Source organism: Hemiscyllium ocellatum, chromosome 5 (genome assembly GCF_020745735.1).
Source record: "Hemiscyllium ocellatum isolate sHemOce1 chromosome 5, sHemOce1.pat.X.cur, whole genome shotgun sequence".
Classification (NCBI taxonomy): domain Eukaryota; kingdom Metazoa; phylum Chordata; class Chondrichthyes; order Orectolobiformes; family Hemiscylliidae; genus Hemiscyllium; species Hemiscyllium ocellatum.
The window spans coordinates 30,462,064-30,476,644 of record NC_083405.1 but is presented as its reverse complement, the minus strand read 5'-3'; the positions used below and the strand labels follow the sequence as shown (position 1 = coordinate 30,476,644).

Genomic DNA, 14,581 nt, shown 5'->3' with positions numbered 1-14,581 from the left:
TAACACGACATGAAAGTTTTAGAAAACTACTATGTAGTTTCAACTTATATTGGTAGAAAGTCAGAAAGTTATCATGACCTGATAGTCTTAAAGTGTTTATATAATTATAGTCAGAATACATTAAACTATGTTTGAGAAGAATATCTAGGATATTAGATCATCAGCGATTGTAAGGAGGTATAATATTTTAAAAATAGAATGAGAGAAAACACCAGTTCAGAAATCCTCTGGTGCTTGTGTAACTGATGAAGCCAATAATCAGAACTGAAATGATGAATAAGTACTTCAGATAATTTTAGTTTGGCTGCTGATCTTATTTAGTCTTGCAACACAATTTATAAGAATAGGCACACAAATGATTTAAAAACTCTTATTGCCTGTCCCTAATTGCCCCTTGAGAAGGTTGTGGTGAGTTGCCGTCCTGAGTCTCTGCTGTCCATTTAGTATATGTACACTCAATGCTCTGAGGGAGTTAACCCAGCTATGGTGAAGGAAGGGCAATATACTCTTATGTCAGGATGGTGTGTCACTTGAAGGCAAACTTGCAGGTGGTGGGGTTCCATGCATCTGTACAGGCAGATAGGTTAAAGGGTAAGGGCAACAGGTGCCCTAACAAAGCTGTTCAGAAGGGAAGGGGAGACAGCAGGATTGTCGAGGGAGGCCCTGTTGCCCACAACATTTGGAGTGGGGTGTGAGGTGGAGGTGTCTTCAGTTGAGAAAAACATACATATCAGAAATGGTCATATCACTGGGCCAGTTAGAGGGGAGGAGCTGAGAGTCTCCATTTGGAAACCAGTTTAAACATTTTGCTGAAGAATGTCTACTTTGTGCATGAAGTGAAAGGAATAGAGGGCATTGTGATATTTTAGTATACAAAGGTGGCCGATTATTTTTGAAATAACATTCCTCCCTCTCATAAGATTAATCTTAATGATTATCAGAAAGTCTTTTTGAGCCTGAGTTTCTACCGTGGGTTCTGCTATAACGTATATTTCTTCAACGCAAATTGGCTATTATGCAATTGAAGAATTTAGACTGTTATTTGTAGAACATGAACTGTTTTTGCCTGTATTGGCTTAAATTGTGCCACTATTACACTATTTTCTTATAGTACGGGAATGGAACTATCACGTTATATTAGAATTATCTGTATATTTAATCCACAAATAATAACATGCAGGCCCTGTACAAATTACAGAAGTTCTCTAATGTGCGGCTGTCAGGAATCTATATGCACTGTCTGGTGCTTGAGTTGAATAGTGCTGTTCTTGGCATCAGTAATGTGAATCTGATCTGACTGGTCTCAGTTGTTTTCGATTGTTGATGTGCCATGTTGCAACATTACTAAACAAGTGGATTATCTTGAGATCTGCAGCAAATAAAGGATAGGCAGGTGTCAGCTGTGATCCTAATGTATCAGCCAATGTAGCTATGCTCTTCTACTGCCAACGGATGCTGTTATGAAGCTTAAAGCATTTGAAATTGCTTACTTAATGGTAGCATAACCTAGATGTACGAGCCTAGACATTTAAATTAAAAGTCATTCTGCTATAATGTGCGTTTCACTAATATGAATTTAGTGTTATGCGATTGACAAATTAGGATACTGTGTTTCTACAGCATGATCTTTTGAAATGTGTGTTGGCTGTAACACCATTGCATTGTCAACACTAAGTGCTGTTTCTAAAGCACGATTCTTCTATAATGTGAGCTTGCACAATGCAACCATTACACTACAGGCAGTTCTTTTTTGAGGTGAACTCCTGCATATCACTCTACCAATATTTTTGAGGTATGTTTCAATTACATATGACAGCAAAGTTCTAATTTTCCCATGAAAACTGGGTTAGAATTAGGGTAACCTTGTGCTCTGCTTGTCTTTGGAGTAAGGGGAGAAAGTATTGAAAGCGATACCAACAAAATCATCAGTCAATGAACAGATTGGGGAGGAAATATGCGACTCTTTCTATAACACCAATGTCATTTTTTAAAAAATTCAAACAACTGCCTTTTGTGTCTTAGTGTAGTCCTTAATTGTATGACAGAGCATCGGTCATTAAAATCAATAACCAATATGATTTTAATCTCATGTTGATAAATGCGAGATGGTGAGAACTTCAATAAGCATTATGCCAAGGCAGTCTTCTGTTACACAATATTTTACAAGAGATTTCAAGACAAGAATGGCGAGTAATGAAACTTGCAAGAATCAAGCTTTTTCAACTACTTTCTGAGGCTTCAGCTCAATGAAAATGAGCAGATGTCTGAGTCTATACACTTCTGTGTGACACACCAAGATATTATTCAGCATAGAGAACTTGTGGACTGAATCTTACGGTATCAAAGCTCAGTATGAGAGGATTAAGGGTATTCCTGGTGGCCTTGATTAATATTGGACAAAGGCAAGCCTGTAGTGGTTGTAGTCTAAGGGAATAGCGCGGTCTACGTTGAAAGTGGAGTGGTTCATTGCTATGTGGTCTCTGCACTCTGTCCAAGTGCAGTCTGCACCCTCCCTCCTTACATCGGTCATCCTTCAAGTCTACCTTCCACCTCTTTTCCTCCTACTTGTTTCAATATCACATGTGATAGTGGCTGGACCCTCAATATTGAGGGGATGCACCACATCACCTCAAACGTGGAGGCTCTTACAACTGCAGAGATTTGCTCCCTGGAGTACAAGAAAACATTTGCTTCAGGCGACTGAAGGCTCTATCCATAGCTGTGATGTGACTCCACCATTCTCATTGGAAGTCCTCTGACTGTGTTATGACTTCTGGAGGAGATCATGACCCATGTGTGAAAGGGATACCTCCAGCCATCATTCTTGGTGGTCTTGGAGGTGCAAAGGTGTTAGAAATTGTTGAATTTCAAGATAACAACATAGGTGCTGCAAAGTTGAAGGTAGTCAGCAAGCTAAATTTCTTGGCAGGGTCACTCACCAAATGCACATTAATTGAATGGTTCCCTTAATGGTCATGGTATTGCTCACTTCTGATGCATGAGGCCCACATATCTACATATATTTAGTAAATGTAACACTGCATAATAAGATGGAGGAGGAGTGGTTCCCCTGCATGTTTGATCAGTTTGTAAGTTGTGTAGCATCGGTTTGTTGAATACTTGAGGCAGCATTGTTTCAAATTCTGAATGGGGGATGCACTTGTCATGGCTGCTGCAGCTACCTGATGATGGAGCAGCGTTCCAAAAGGTTGTACTTTCAAACAAACCTGTTGGACCATAACCTGGTGGTGTGATTTTTGACTTTGGAGTCACGAGTGTGCTGCTGGAAAAGCACAGCAGGTCAGTTTGCATCCGAGGAGCAGGAGAAGCAAAGTTTTCAGGAAGAGCCCTTCATCAGGATCAGCTCATCCTTACCCGGGGGACTTTTAGGTCACTGCTGAATAGACCATTGATGAGGCTGAAGAATTAACCAGATTTTCAGATCATCCTACTATTTTCTTTTATCTGCAAAAAAAAACTGTCTCATAATAACCTGGTGTGTACTAAACAGCACAGATTAATTAAATAAGTCCTTCATGGCTGAAAGTATTCCATTTCTGTCGCAAAGATGTTATCCAGTTTCAGTGAACTTTTGAACATTTCTGTGAAATCTGCAGTCTCTTCAGCACTTGGTTGGAAATTGCTAGAGTCACGCACCTTGTTTACCTTAAACTTCATACATCTTTGTTACTATGATAGAAAGCATATTAAAGGCATCCTATTTGCTCTTTCCCTGCATTTTGCCCTTAACATGAGCATCTTTCCTTCTCATTCCATGATAAAAGAGCTCAAAATGGCAATGTTTATTTTGAGATGCTATCACGACAGAGTCTGATCCTGAATGCAACCCAAGTCATGTACAGTTAAGTGTAGGAAACAGTTAGAGTTCCAATGATAGTGAAAATTCTGGGAGCTTTGGAAACTTTGTGTCAGCATATAATTTAGCAGTCCCAGTTTGCAAATTTGTGCGGTAGGTAATGTACAACATATAACTTTGTTTCTTGATAAAATATTTTTTTTAAAAATGCGTCCCTTAACAATTTTACGGTCACTATCATTTGAGTCTAAGTGGATCTGAGCTTGCTTCAAGCTCACTTAACTGGAACAGAATCAGATGTTGTATGTTAACTGCCAGTTTCTCTCTCATTTTAACTCATTCAATCTGAAAGGTGGTTTCTGAATTGCTGAAAAGGAGATTTGTTCCCTATGGTATAGTATCCAACAGAGTCTGCTAGTTTTGTATGAAATCATTTAAATTCCTTTATTGAGGACATTGGATAACACCCTAATGCAATATTTCTTTATATTGCACTGTCTATAATAATGTAAATTATCAAATCAAATGGCACAAAGTATTAAATAAGTTTGAGGTGAGATTTTTTTTCTTTCTCTGTTACTCCATTCTGGGAACTGGCTTCATTTTGTGAAGAGTATATTAGTGCAATAGATTATAAATCATTTTATATTTATACATTATTGATTACTGATTCCATTTTGGATTTCTAAACTGACATTACAATATTCATTTTGAAAGTACAACAGAATTGTATGGTTAGAGTTTTATAAACTTGATTCACAAGCAGGGTCCATGATACTGAGCTGCCTCAGCTTAGGTGTAGTTTGTCTATTCTTAAAAGAAAAACTGAATACAATGGATGTACTGAAAGTATTTTGCAGTTAAGGCAGTTCCCAGTGGAGACAAACATTAATTGCATTTTTCTCCCTAATAGATGCTACCTGAAACCATCTGAGTATTTCCAGCATTTTTGTTTTTATTATAAATCAGTTTAGTAAAAATTAATTTGAAATTGCCTTCTCTAGTAAAGTGTTAAATGTACTGACCACCTATTGGAAATGACGGAGGCTTTGTATTGATTAAGCTATTTCAAGGTTATTGTAAAAATAAAAGGATTTTTCCATTTCAAATCTTAATGCATTACTGTAATACCTCTTTGTTAGTATATTATAAATCCTTTAAACACACTCCAATTTATGGCAGTATCGCTTACCCATTTTCTTTTGATAGATCAGCATTGTAAGTGCCAAACTCTGTTCATCTCAGTTGTTTTGTCACATGCACTTAATTGAAAATAAAATGCTAATACTACCTGTTATGATATCATAAGGTGTAAAATTCTGGTGCCTAGCACCTATTTTTTAGGTGTCTTCAGATGTCCAAAATGGCATCCAAGTGCACACAAACTTTGATACTGGATTTGTTTTTCTAATTCATTTAAGGAATGTGAGAATCATTGGTTTGGCCAGCATTTATTGCCCATCCCTAATTGCCCAGAGGGCAGTTAAGAGTCAACCACATTGCTGTGTGTGTCTGCAGTCATATGTAGACTAGACCAAGCAAATATGGCAGCTTCCTTCCCTAAAGGAGCCAAATGTGTGTTATTTTTTCTAATTGAAAATTAGTATGGTCACTATTAGGCAAGTGTTTTTAAAATCTGAATCTATTAAATTTGGATTTCTTTATTTGCCACAGTGGGATTTGAACTCATTTGACCATTAGCCAGCAGAACCATCATTACCACCATGACACTATCTTTCCTGGCTTGCTAAGATGTATTTTACATAGAACTTTGTCCAATGTCATTTGAAAATCTGCCTACAGATGAAAGCTCTCCATTACAACTTCAAACACAATTTTCCTTTACCAAATCTGTGGTTGACATTCATTTACTACCTGATACTTCTCTCAATGTGAATTGACTTTTTTTTTTCCCCCTGGATTATAATGTCAAACTTTCCCTCCAACCGTCTATATAGTTTTAGCATGCTGTCTTTTAACATACAGATTTAACGTGCTGCTTTTTTTGGTGGCACAACTTCTGTAATGTGAGGAGGCCAGAGCCACTGTAATTTAAATCCCAACCTCTCCCGAATTGCATCTCACTAATAACTTTGATTCTTCGCGTTAGACTGATGTGCTGTCTTGACTGATGTTTTTTTTCCCCATGTCTTTTGATTTGGTAGTGCACGTACATTGCTATTGACCAGGTAGAGAGGACACTTGCTGTAATATTAAGCAAACCAGCCTGGATGTGGGGAGCAGAAATGGGAGCCAATGACCATGGAGTTTGCATTGGTAATGGCGCTGTGGTCACCAGAGAGACAGCGACAGAGACAGAAGGATTACTCGGAATGGACCTTGTCAGGTAAGTAGTTTTTTTTTTAGAAAAATAGCAGACATGAAATCCTTGTGTTTCCTTCTCTGAAGTATGGATAAAATGGCTTTTCTTCTTGGAACATTGTGGTGTTGCAATGAGAGTGGAATACTGAAAAAAAAACCCAGCTCAACTTTATCACCACCCTTCTCAACTCCTCCCCCTGTTGCCAAACTATCATGCTGGGAGCAGAAATTTTCTTCAACTAAATATTGAGGAGACCTGGTTGGTGCTACAAGTTCTGTGTAATAGCTAACAATACCTCCCGAGAACAGCAAAACTGTAATATTGGAAATACTCGGGTGGTCAGGCAGGAACTGTGGAGGGAAGCTGTCAATGCTTTGGGTCAGTAGTAACGTTTTCATTAAAACTGATTCAGTGCCCCCCTCTCTCAAATATTTTGGGCAGAACCAGAAGGTTTGCCACATTGATGCCATATTTGATCCCAAGATAATTGTCCAACACCACATGACTGCACTTTCAAGTAGTGATGTAGTGAGTGTTGAAGGGCTTGGTCCAGACTTAAAGATTTTTGTGAAGCCACCTGTTCTCCGATGTGGGTATGTTGAATTGGGGCCCCTTTGGAATGCTACATCTCCTGATTCCACACTTGCTGCAGCTCATCTGAAACAGTCATCCATTGTCTTGGTAACTTAAGTCTTTAAATATTCTGTAACTCCAGCTGGTCTTCCTCATTCTTCTCTCCACCTAAGCTTGAAGTCATCCAAAACTCTTCTGCCTAAGTATTTACTTGCACCAAGTCCAGTTCCCTTATCAGCTCTGTACTCACTGATTTATATTGACTCTCCATCAAGGGATACCTTGATTTTAAAATTTGTGTCCTTATTTTCATATCCCTCTATGTCATCACCCCAGCCCTTTCTATAGTCTCCTTCAGCTCCACAACCCTCTGAGCTTTGACACAAGGAGATATCTACCCAGGGTGTCGCAACAACTCTCCTTGTCTGAATCTCCTTAAGCTTCACGAAGAACATCCTCATTGAAGTCTGTCACTTGTTGCAGTCACAACTGGTGATTTGTGAAGGTGAAATAGGCAATTATCTTTTTATATGTCCGGCCTCTAATGGCCTGGAGCTGGTGATGTTTTAAAACCTGTCAATTCACTACTTGTGTAATAGAGCGAGAGAGGTCACCTAGGCATTTTATCAAATAAACAGTACTGACTGACACAAAAGACAACTATAATGTAGAGCGCAAATGGTGGAGCATTTGCATGTTGTCGGGGGACTCTCGGCTCTCATCCTGCAGGCAACCATTCACCTAGCTTTGTTGCCACAGCCTGACAATGCGAAGTTCAACCAAAGGAGAAAGGTTGAGCTGGTGTCTAACTACATACAGGTGAATGCCTGGTATCCTGGCAGCAGTCACAATACACTTGTCTTATCTCATTCTGCTGAGCAAACCAGATGAAAAATTAAGAGGAGTTTTAATGGGAAATACCGATTGCAATGATGACATACTTCATAAATCATATTTGTAAATTTTTCCCAATGGCATATGAACTTTAATGAGTTACTCCTGAGAATTCTCTTTTGAGTCTATCTTTCCTGTGTCTTTGATCGTCTTAGTGTTTTTCTGTATTGCTATCTCAATGGCTTCAGCATGGATGTTGGCTGCTAAATTTAGTTAAATTGGGCAGTCAGCAGATGGCCTTGAAGGATGATTTCTACCAAGTAGAAAAGGACGGCAGATGCTCAGAAACATCACTACCTGCAGCTCCCCTCTAAGCTACATGCCACCCTGACTTGGACCGTATTGTTATTCCCTGACTGTCATTGGGTCAAAACCCCAGGATCCCCTACCTTGACAGCACAATGGATGCACCTACACCACATGGACTGTAGCAGTTCAAGGTGACTCACCAATCAGCTTCTCAAAGCAATTATAGAGGAACCTCAGTTATCTGAATGCCTTGGGCATAGAGTACTTTATTCGGATAATCGAATGGTGAATAACATGGTTTACCCAAACATTGTGATCTTGTACAGATAATCAGAAATTCAGATAACCAAATGCCAGATAATCGAGGTTTTTCTGTACATATGCAGAATGAATACCTTCTGTGTGTAGAAGACCCAGAATCTCACTGTATCTCTGAGTATGTTCAGATGTATTAAGGGTGGTTGGCTGACAGGCAGTGGGTAAGAAGACAATGGGTGAATTCTGTGGCATCACAGTCAAACCTTTAGCATGATGTCTCTGGAATCCAGCAATCTGCTGAAGAACAGTTTGATTGCTGATAACCATTTGCATGGTGACTGCAGTCCAAGCTTTAAAGACCACAAACTGACCACACGTGATATTTGTTTAAGTATTCACTGCAGCATCCATATTTCTGATATAAATTGTGCTGCAAAAGAAATAGAGGTATTGGTCCAGATGTTTCTTTGTGGTTGGATCACAAGTGTGATAATGGAGTTGGTCCCTTATTCCAAGGTTAATTCCAAACTGTCAAAATTGGTGTTGGATTGCTCCAATGCCCATTTGCATTGAATGCAGGCTATTTGGAAGGCTTCCAAACACACCAAGCATTTTGTGATATTCCCTTCAGTGTCGTGGGAAAAGCCCTGGGGAAAGTTGATATACAAAGAGATCTGGGTGTTCAGGTCCATTTGTACCCTGAAGGTGGCAACGCAGGTCAATAGTGGTCAAGAAGGCATAAGGCTGCCTTCCTTCATCAGAGGGGGAATTGAGCACAAGAGTTGGAAGGTCATGTTACAATTGTATAGGACTTTGGTTTGGCCACATTTGGCATACTACGTACAGTTCTGTTTGCCACATTACCAAAAGGGTGAAGAGAAGGTTTACTAGGATGTTGTCTGCTATGGAGGCCACTAGCTATGAAGAGAAGTTGACTAGATTAAGATTATTTTCATTAGAAAGTGGAGGTTGATGGGGGACCTGATTTGAGGTCTATAAAATCATGAGAGGTAGAGATGGGGTGGATAGCAAGAAACATTCCCCAGAATGGAGGACACAATTACTAGGGGTCACTAGTTCAAAGTAGAGGGGAAAAGCTCAGGGAGAAATACATGGAAAGTTCTTTATGCAGAGGGTAGTGGGTGCCTGGAACACGTTGCTGGCGGAGGTGGTAGAGAAAGACACAGTAGCACCATGTAAGATGTCCCAAACGGATATGTGAATGGGCAGGGAGGAGAGGAATACAGATCCTTAGAAAATAAGTGGCAAGTTTGGATAGAGTATTTGGATCGGTGCAGGCTTGGAGGGCCAAAGGGCCTTTTCTAGTGTTGTAATTTTCTTTGTTCTTTGTCTCTCCTCCTGACCTATCCAAGTATTGTCCAGAATCCTGTCGAGCAGAATGTGTCCCATCTTGTCCTCCACCAAATTGGCACATGCACTCTCCTTTTCCTCCCCTTGTCTGCAATGCACTCATGAACAGATTCCCACCATCTGCAGATCCTGCCTGTATGGCGTCATGAATATTAGAGAGAGTCTTGATTGATAAAAAGGTGTATAAGTAGTGATGGAAGCATGGTACATTAAACAGTGACTGTGGATCATGTTAAGAATTGATAGGTAATTAAATTTCAAGATGTATTCACTGATCTTGTCCACTTTGGGAGTGCATTGAATTTCTTCCTGCATCTCATCCAAGTTCTGGGGCTTGACCCACTGGCTTTTATTTCTGTGGCTCCCTGATTCCGACTGTCTTGTTTTCTGTTTGTAGAGCTGCTTTCCCTTGACAGTACAAGGCATCTCTTTTCTTCTTTCTTTCCACTTTCCACACCAAGACTTCCAATGCAGCATCCGATAAGCTTAGTGTGCGCACTCTTTAATGGTCAGCTATTGCTGTTTGTTTCACAAGGTGATGTCAGCATGTAAGTAGCCATTGGGCACCTCCCCAATCAGAGACTCAGGGTAGATTTAGGCAGTGCAGACTAGCTTAATGGAATGCTTGAAACGAACAATTTTGGGCCCCCTACATGAAACTAATGGGATGAGAGTACTGTCTGCATGCAGTATTCATTATAATGAATAGGGTAAGTAAGTGCGGTAAGCTGCTTCATAACATTGGTCATGGGCAAATCTCCTTTTGTGGTTTCCCTTCACCAATTTAACCCCCTACATTTCTCTGACCACTCTTGCACTCTGACCTTTTTTGATCATTCAGTGCTCTATTGCAATTGATCGGTTTATTGACTTTTCTCCACAATGCCTCTAGGACTGGAATTTCTCCATTGTACATCATTTAATGTAATCTTTTTATATACAGGGACTTTCCGGTGATCAACTCCCGTTATCATGATTGACAATGGCTCGCAAATTTGCTGTCTTCCCCTTTTCAACATTTTAGGGAAAATACCAGTCATGCTAGTATTTTTAAGCACTACTATCCTGAATAGCCTGCCTTGTTTTATTTACATTAAATTTAATTAGTGCTACTTCAATAATCATTATTTCAGGTGGCATATTGCTTATGTATTCCTTGGTGGGTGCTTACAGGAAGTAATCATTTAGTGTATATTGACAAGGAGATGAATAATTAAACGAGCAACAGAGGATTGCAAAATGAGGGTTGAGTAATTGCACAGAACTCTATCTGTAAAACTACTGTAGAGAAAAGAGAGCTTGTTCTATTTTGAATCTTCCTAAGCTCAAACTCTCACTCTCTCATCTATTTATCAAATCACAAATGAAGCAAAACTGTCCAGAACTGACCATTCCAACAGGCCTGCAGGCTGACAGTGAAACATCTCTTGCCTTAATGAATGCCTGTGAGAGATTGATGAGATCTTCATTGCTTAGGCCATGTTGTTGAATTCTCTTATTTTTCCAATCTATAGAATCTGTAAAATTAATCCATCATTTGTGTCTGAGTGCACGCTGCAATAAAAAGTAACACGTTGAAAGAATAGTGACCAGAAACATGTCATTTCCTGGTGAATATTTTAATAATTTGTCAATAAAGTATTTGACATTGATCCACAAATTTATATTTGTTTGCAATATTGCATTTCAAGCGATATTACTTATCATTTTAATTTATGAAATAACTGAGTGGTTTAACTTGTGCAAAATGGTTTAGCAAGCAAATTGAGTTATAGAGATGTGCAGCACAGAAACAGATCTTTTGGTCCAACTTGTCCATACATGAGCAGCTATCCTAAATTAATCTAGTCCCATTTGCCAGCATTTGGCCTATATCCCTCTAAATCTTTCCTATTCGTATACTCCTCCAGATGTCTGTTAAATGCTGCAATTACACTAGCATCCACCACTTCCTCTGGCAGTTCATTCATACACGCATTACCCTCTGTGTGGAAAACATTTCCCCTCAGGTCCATTGTTAAATCTTACCCCTCACCCGAAACCTTTACCCTCTAGATCTGGACTCCCCCCATCCTGGGAAAAGACCTTGTCAATTTACCCAGTCTTGCCTCATGATTTTATAAACCTCCTAATAAGGTCACCCCTCAGCCTCCGATGCTCTGGGGACAACAGTCCCAGCCTATTCAGCCTCTCCCTGTAGTTCAAATCCTCCAACCCTAGCAACATCCTTGTAAATCTTTCTGAACCCTTTCAAATTTCACAACATCCTTTCTATAAAGAGGGAGACCAGAATTGCATACACTATTCCAAAAATGGCCTAACCAAAGTCCTGTACAGCTGCAACATGACCTCCCAACTCCTCTACTCAATACTCTGACCAATAAAGGAAGGCATACCAAACACCGCCTTCACTATCCTATCTACCTGGGACTTTACCTTCAGGGAGCTATGAACCTGCACTCCAAGGTTTCTTTGTTCAGCAACACTTCCAAGACCTTACCATTAAGTCTATAAGTCCTGCTCTGATTTGTCTTTGCAAAATACAGCACCTCACATTTATCGAAATTAAATGCCATCTGCCACTCCTTGGCCCATTGACCCAAATGATCAAGATCCCATTGTTGTTTGAGGTAACCTTCTTCATTGTCCACTATGCTGCCAATTTTGACATTACCTGCAAACTTACTATCTGTACCTCCTATGTCCATTTCCAAATCATTTACATAACTGACAAAAAGCAGTGAACCCAGCAACAATCCTTGTGGCACACCACTGTGACGGGCCTCCAGATAACTAATTTGTTTTCTAAACTCAGTCATATTTTACTCAAAGTATTTTGTACTTTTAATTAACTTTGCAAAATGTTTTGCCGAATCTGAATAAAGATAGGTCTAGAAATTATAGATGTTCCTTATCGAGTACTTAATTTATGTAAATTACATGAAATAGCAATGCTATTCAAACTACAGTGACCCATTACATTTGTTCACTTTGTCAGGCAAAGCAAGTCGCAACATTCTTTTTGGTACTTTTATCCTGAAGACAACATATCACATGCAGTATCTGTCATCTATGGTGTAGCCCAATGTGAAACTTTTAAATTTTATTTCAGGATTAAGTATTTTCTGAAAAATTGCATGCAACAGGTATCCTGATACTACTTCTTACAAAGCCAAGTAAGTAATAGAGTCCTGGATACTAATGGCCCTGGGGGACCCGGGTTCAAATCCCATCATGGCAGATGGAGAAATTTGAACTCAATAAAGAATTTGGAATTAAGTGTCTAATGATGACCATGAAACCATTGTTGATTGCTGGAAAAACCCATTTGATTCACTAATGTCCTTTTAGGGAAGAAAGTCTACATTCCTTACCTAGTCTGGCTAATGTGTTACTCCAGACTCGCATCAATGCGGTTGACACTCAATTGCCCTTTGGGCAATAAATGCTAACCGAGCCAAAGATCCCCACATCCTGTGAGTGAATAAAAAAATTAAATGAATTGACAGTTACCCACTCAAAATCGCAGGGAATGATCTCTCAAGTTTCTAGAGCTTTGGCAAAATGCTCGCTCTTCTCTCATCAAGAAGCCAGCAGCCTCTTTGACAAATTTGGACCAATCGTGGAGCTGTGATCTCTGTCTTTTACTCTGAATCAAAAAATGCACAGACTTTGACATACTAAACATGGTATGTTGACAGATTTCTCTTTTTGCATTTTAAAGTAGTTTTAACATCTTTAATCTTATTTTTGAAGTCTGCCTTGGCCACTGCACCATGGAGAACAAGTTTTATTTTAAAAATGAGGTTAAAAGCACTTCTGTACTTTGCGTCTTAACATTCTTGTAAGAATGTGTTATGCTAATTATCAATTGTCAAGCCTGTGTTTTGTATGTCTTTGTCCTTTCCCACAGGCTTGGGTTGGAGCGAGGTACTACAGCGAAAGAGGCTTTCGATATTATAGTGTCTCTTTTAAAAGAACATGGACAAGGTGGCAATAATTTTGAAGATGGAGCCATGCTCCATGCTTTCCACAGTACATTTCTCATTGTGGACAGAACAGAAGCCTGGGTCTTGGAAACTGCCGGCAAATATTGGGCTGCTGAGAAAATCACAGGTTGGTAGTTTTCATCTGGGATCGTGGTTGACACAAAAACTAACAACCGAAGTGTGATCGATATGGTGTGGTACCCATTCACCATCGCATATGAAAGCAAAGCTGTATTTCAGTTGAATAGAATGTGAGCATTGTACAATGTCAAGCAAGCGCAACATTTGTTCTGTGATTAATTCCATTCTTTCATCAAATGATCACATTTTTAGCTCCAGCATCATAAGCTCCTGTGTTTTTATAATCTGCTGTCTTGGATCATATGGAAGTTATTCTAGCATTTATGTAGTTAACTTAGTGTTGCAGTGTATGCCCTGGATCATGTTACAGGGCTCCAGCAACACAGAATGGTCGTGCTTTGTGATAGGTCATCACTGGGAGATGAGCTAATGCTGAAGGTGATAGTGTTGTAATGCGGTAGGTTAAATGTGATGGGGGGAACCAGTGTGGCAAATGACGATTAGTTTAGAAAGACAAAACAGGCCAGCATGATTGGCTATGCTAATATTATCCAATAAACGCGGGACCAACAAATTGTATAAACTGGAGGAGAACAAAGAGCTTGTGGGGAGGCTAGGGAAGACATTTTGTTGGCTCCCATGGCTTTAATTTTGCAAGATTAAAGTTTAATTTCATGTGGGATTTCCTGCATCTCCTGGTAATTGTTTATAGAACATTGAGTAATTCTTCCACAACAATCAGTGTATAAGATGCATCAAAGATGGCTGTGATTTAAAAAAAACAGTATTCCTGCATAGACAGCAGGCACACATCATCCATAAGTCCATGGAAATTTGTTGTTGGGGGTGTGTGTGTTTCAAATGATGTTTTTGCACTGTGAGCATTTCAAGATGCCAGTACATAGTTATTTTAAAAAATTGATTTAAAATGTATCTTGTTTCCTTTGGTATTAATGGCAGCAGCATATTAAAAATTCAATAACTGGCTTAGTGATGTGACCTCTTCAGGATTGTTAGTTCTGTAGT

General features: G+C 39.4%; 1 protein-coding gene across 1 annotated transcript in view; it reads left to right on the top strand.

Moving 5' to 3' along the window:
• The window catches only part of LOC132815981 (secernin-1-like), an 85,730-nt gene that overhangs the window by 51,145 nt on the left and 20,004 nt on the right, over positions 1-14,581 (top strand). Inside the window, exons 3-4 of the mRNA XM_060825372.1 lie at positions 5,983-6,164; positions 13,399-13,601. Coding sequence (XP_060681355.1) covers positions 5,983-6,164; positions 13,399-13,601 — 385 coding nt within the window. The remainder of the gene's footprint in view (positions 1-5,982; positions 6,165-13,398; positions 13,602-14,581) is intronic.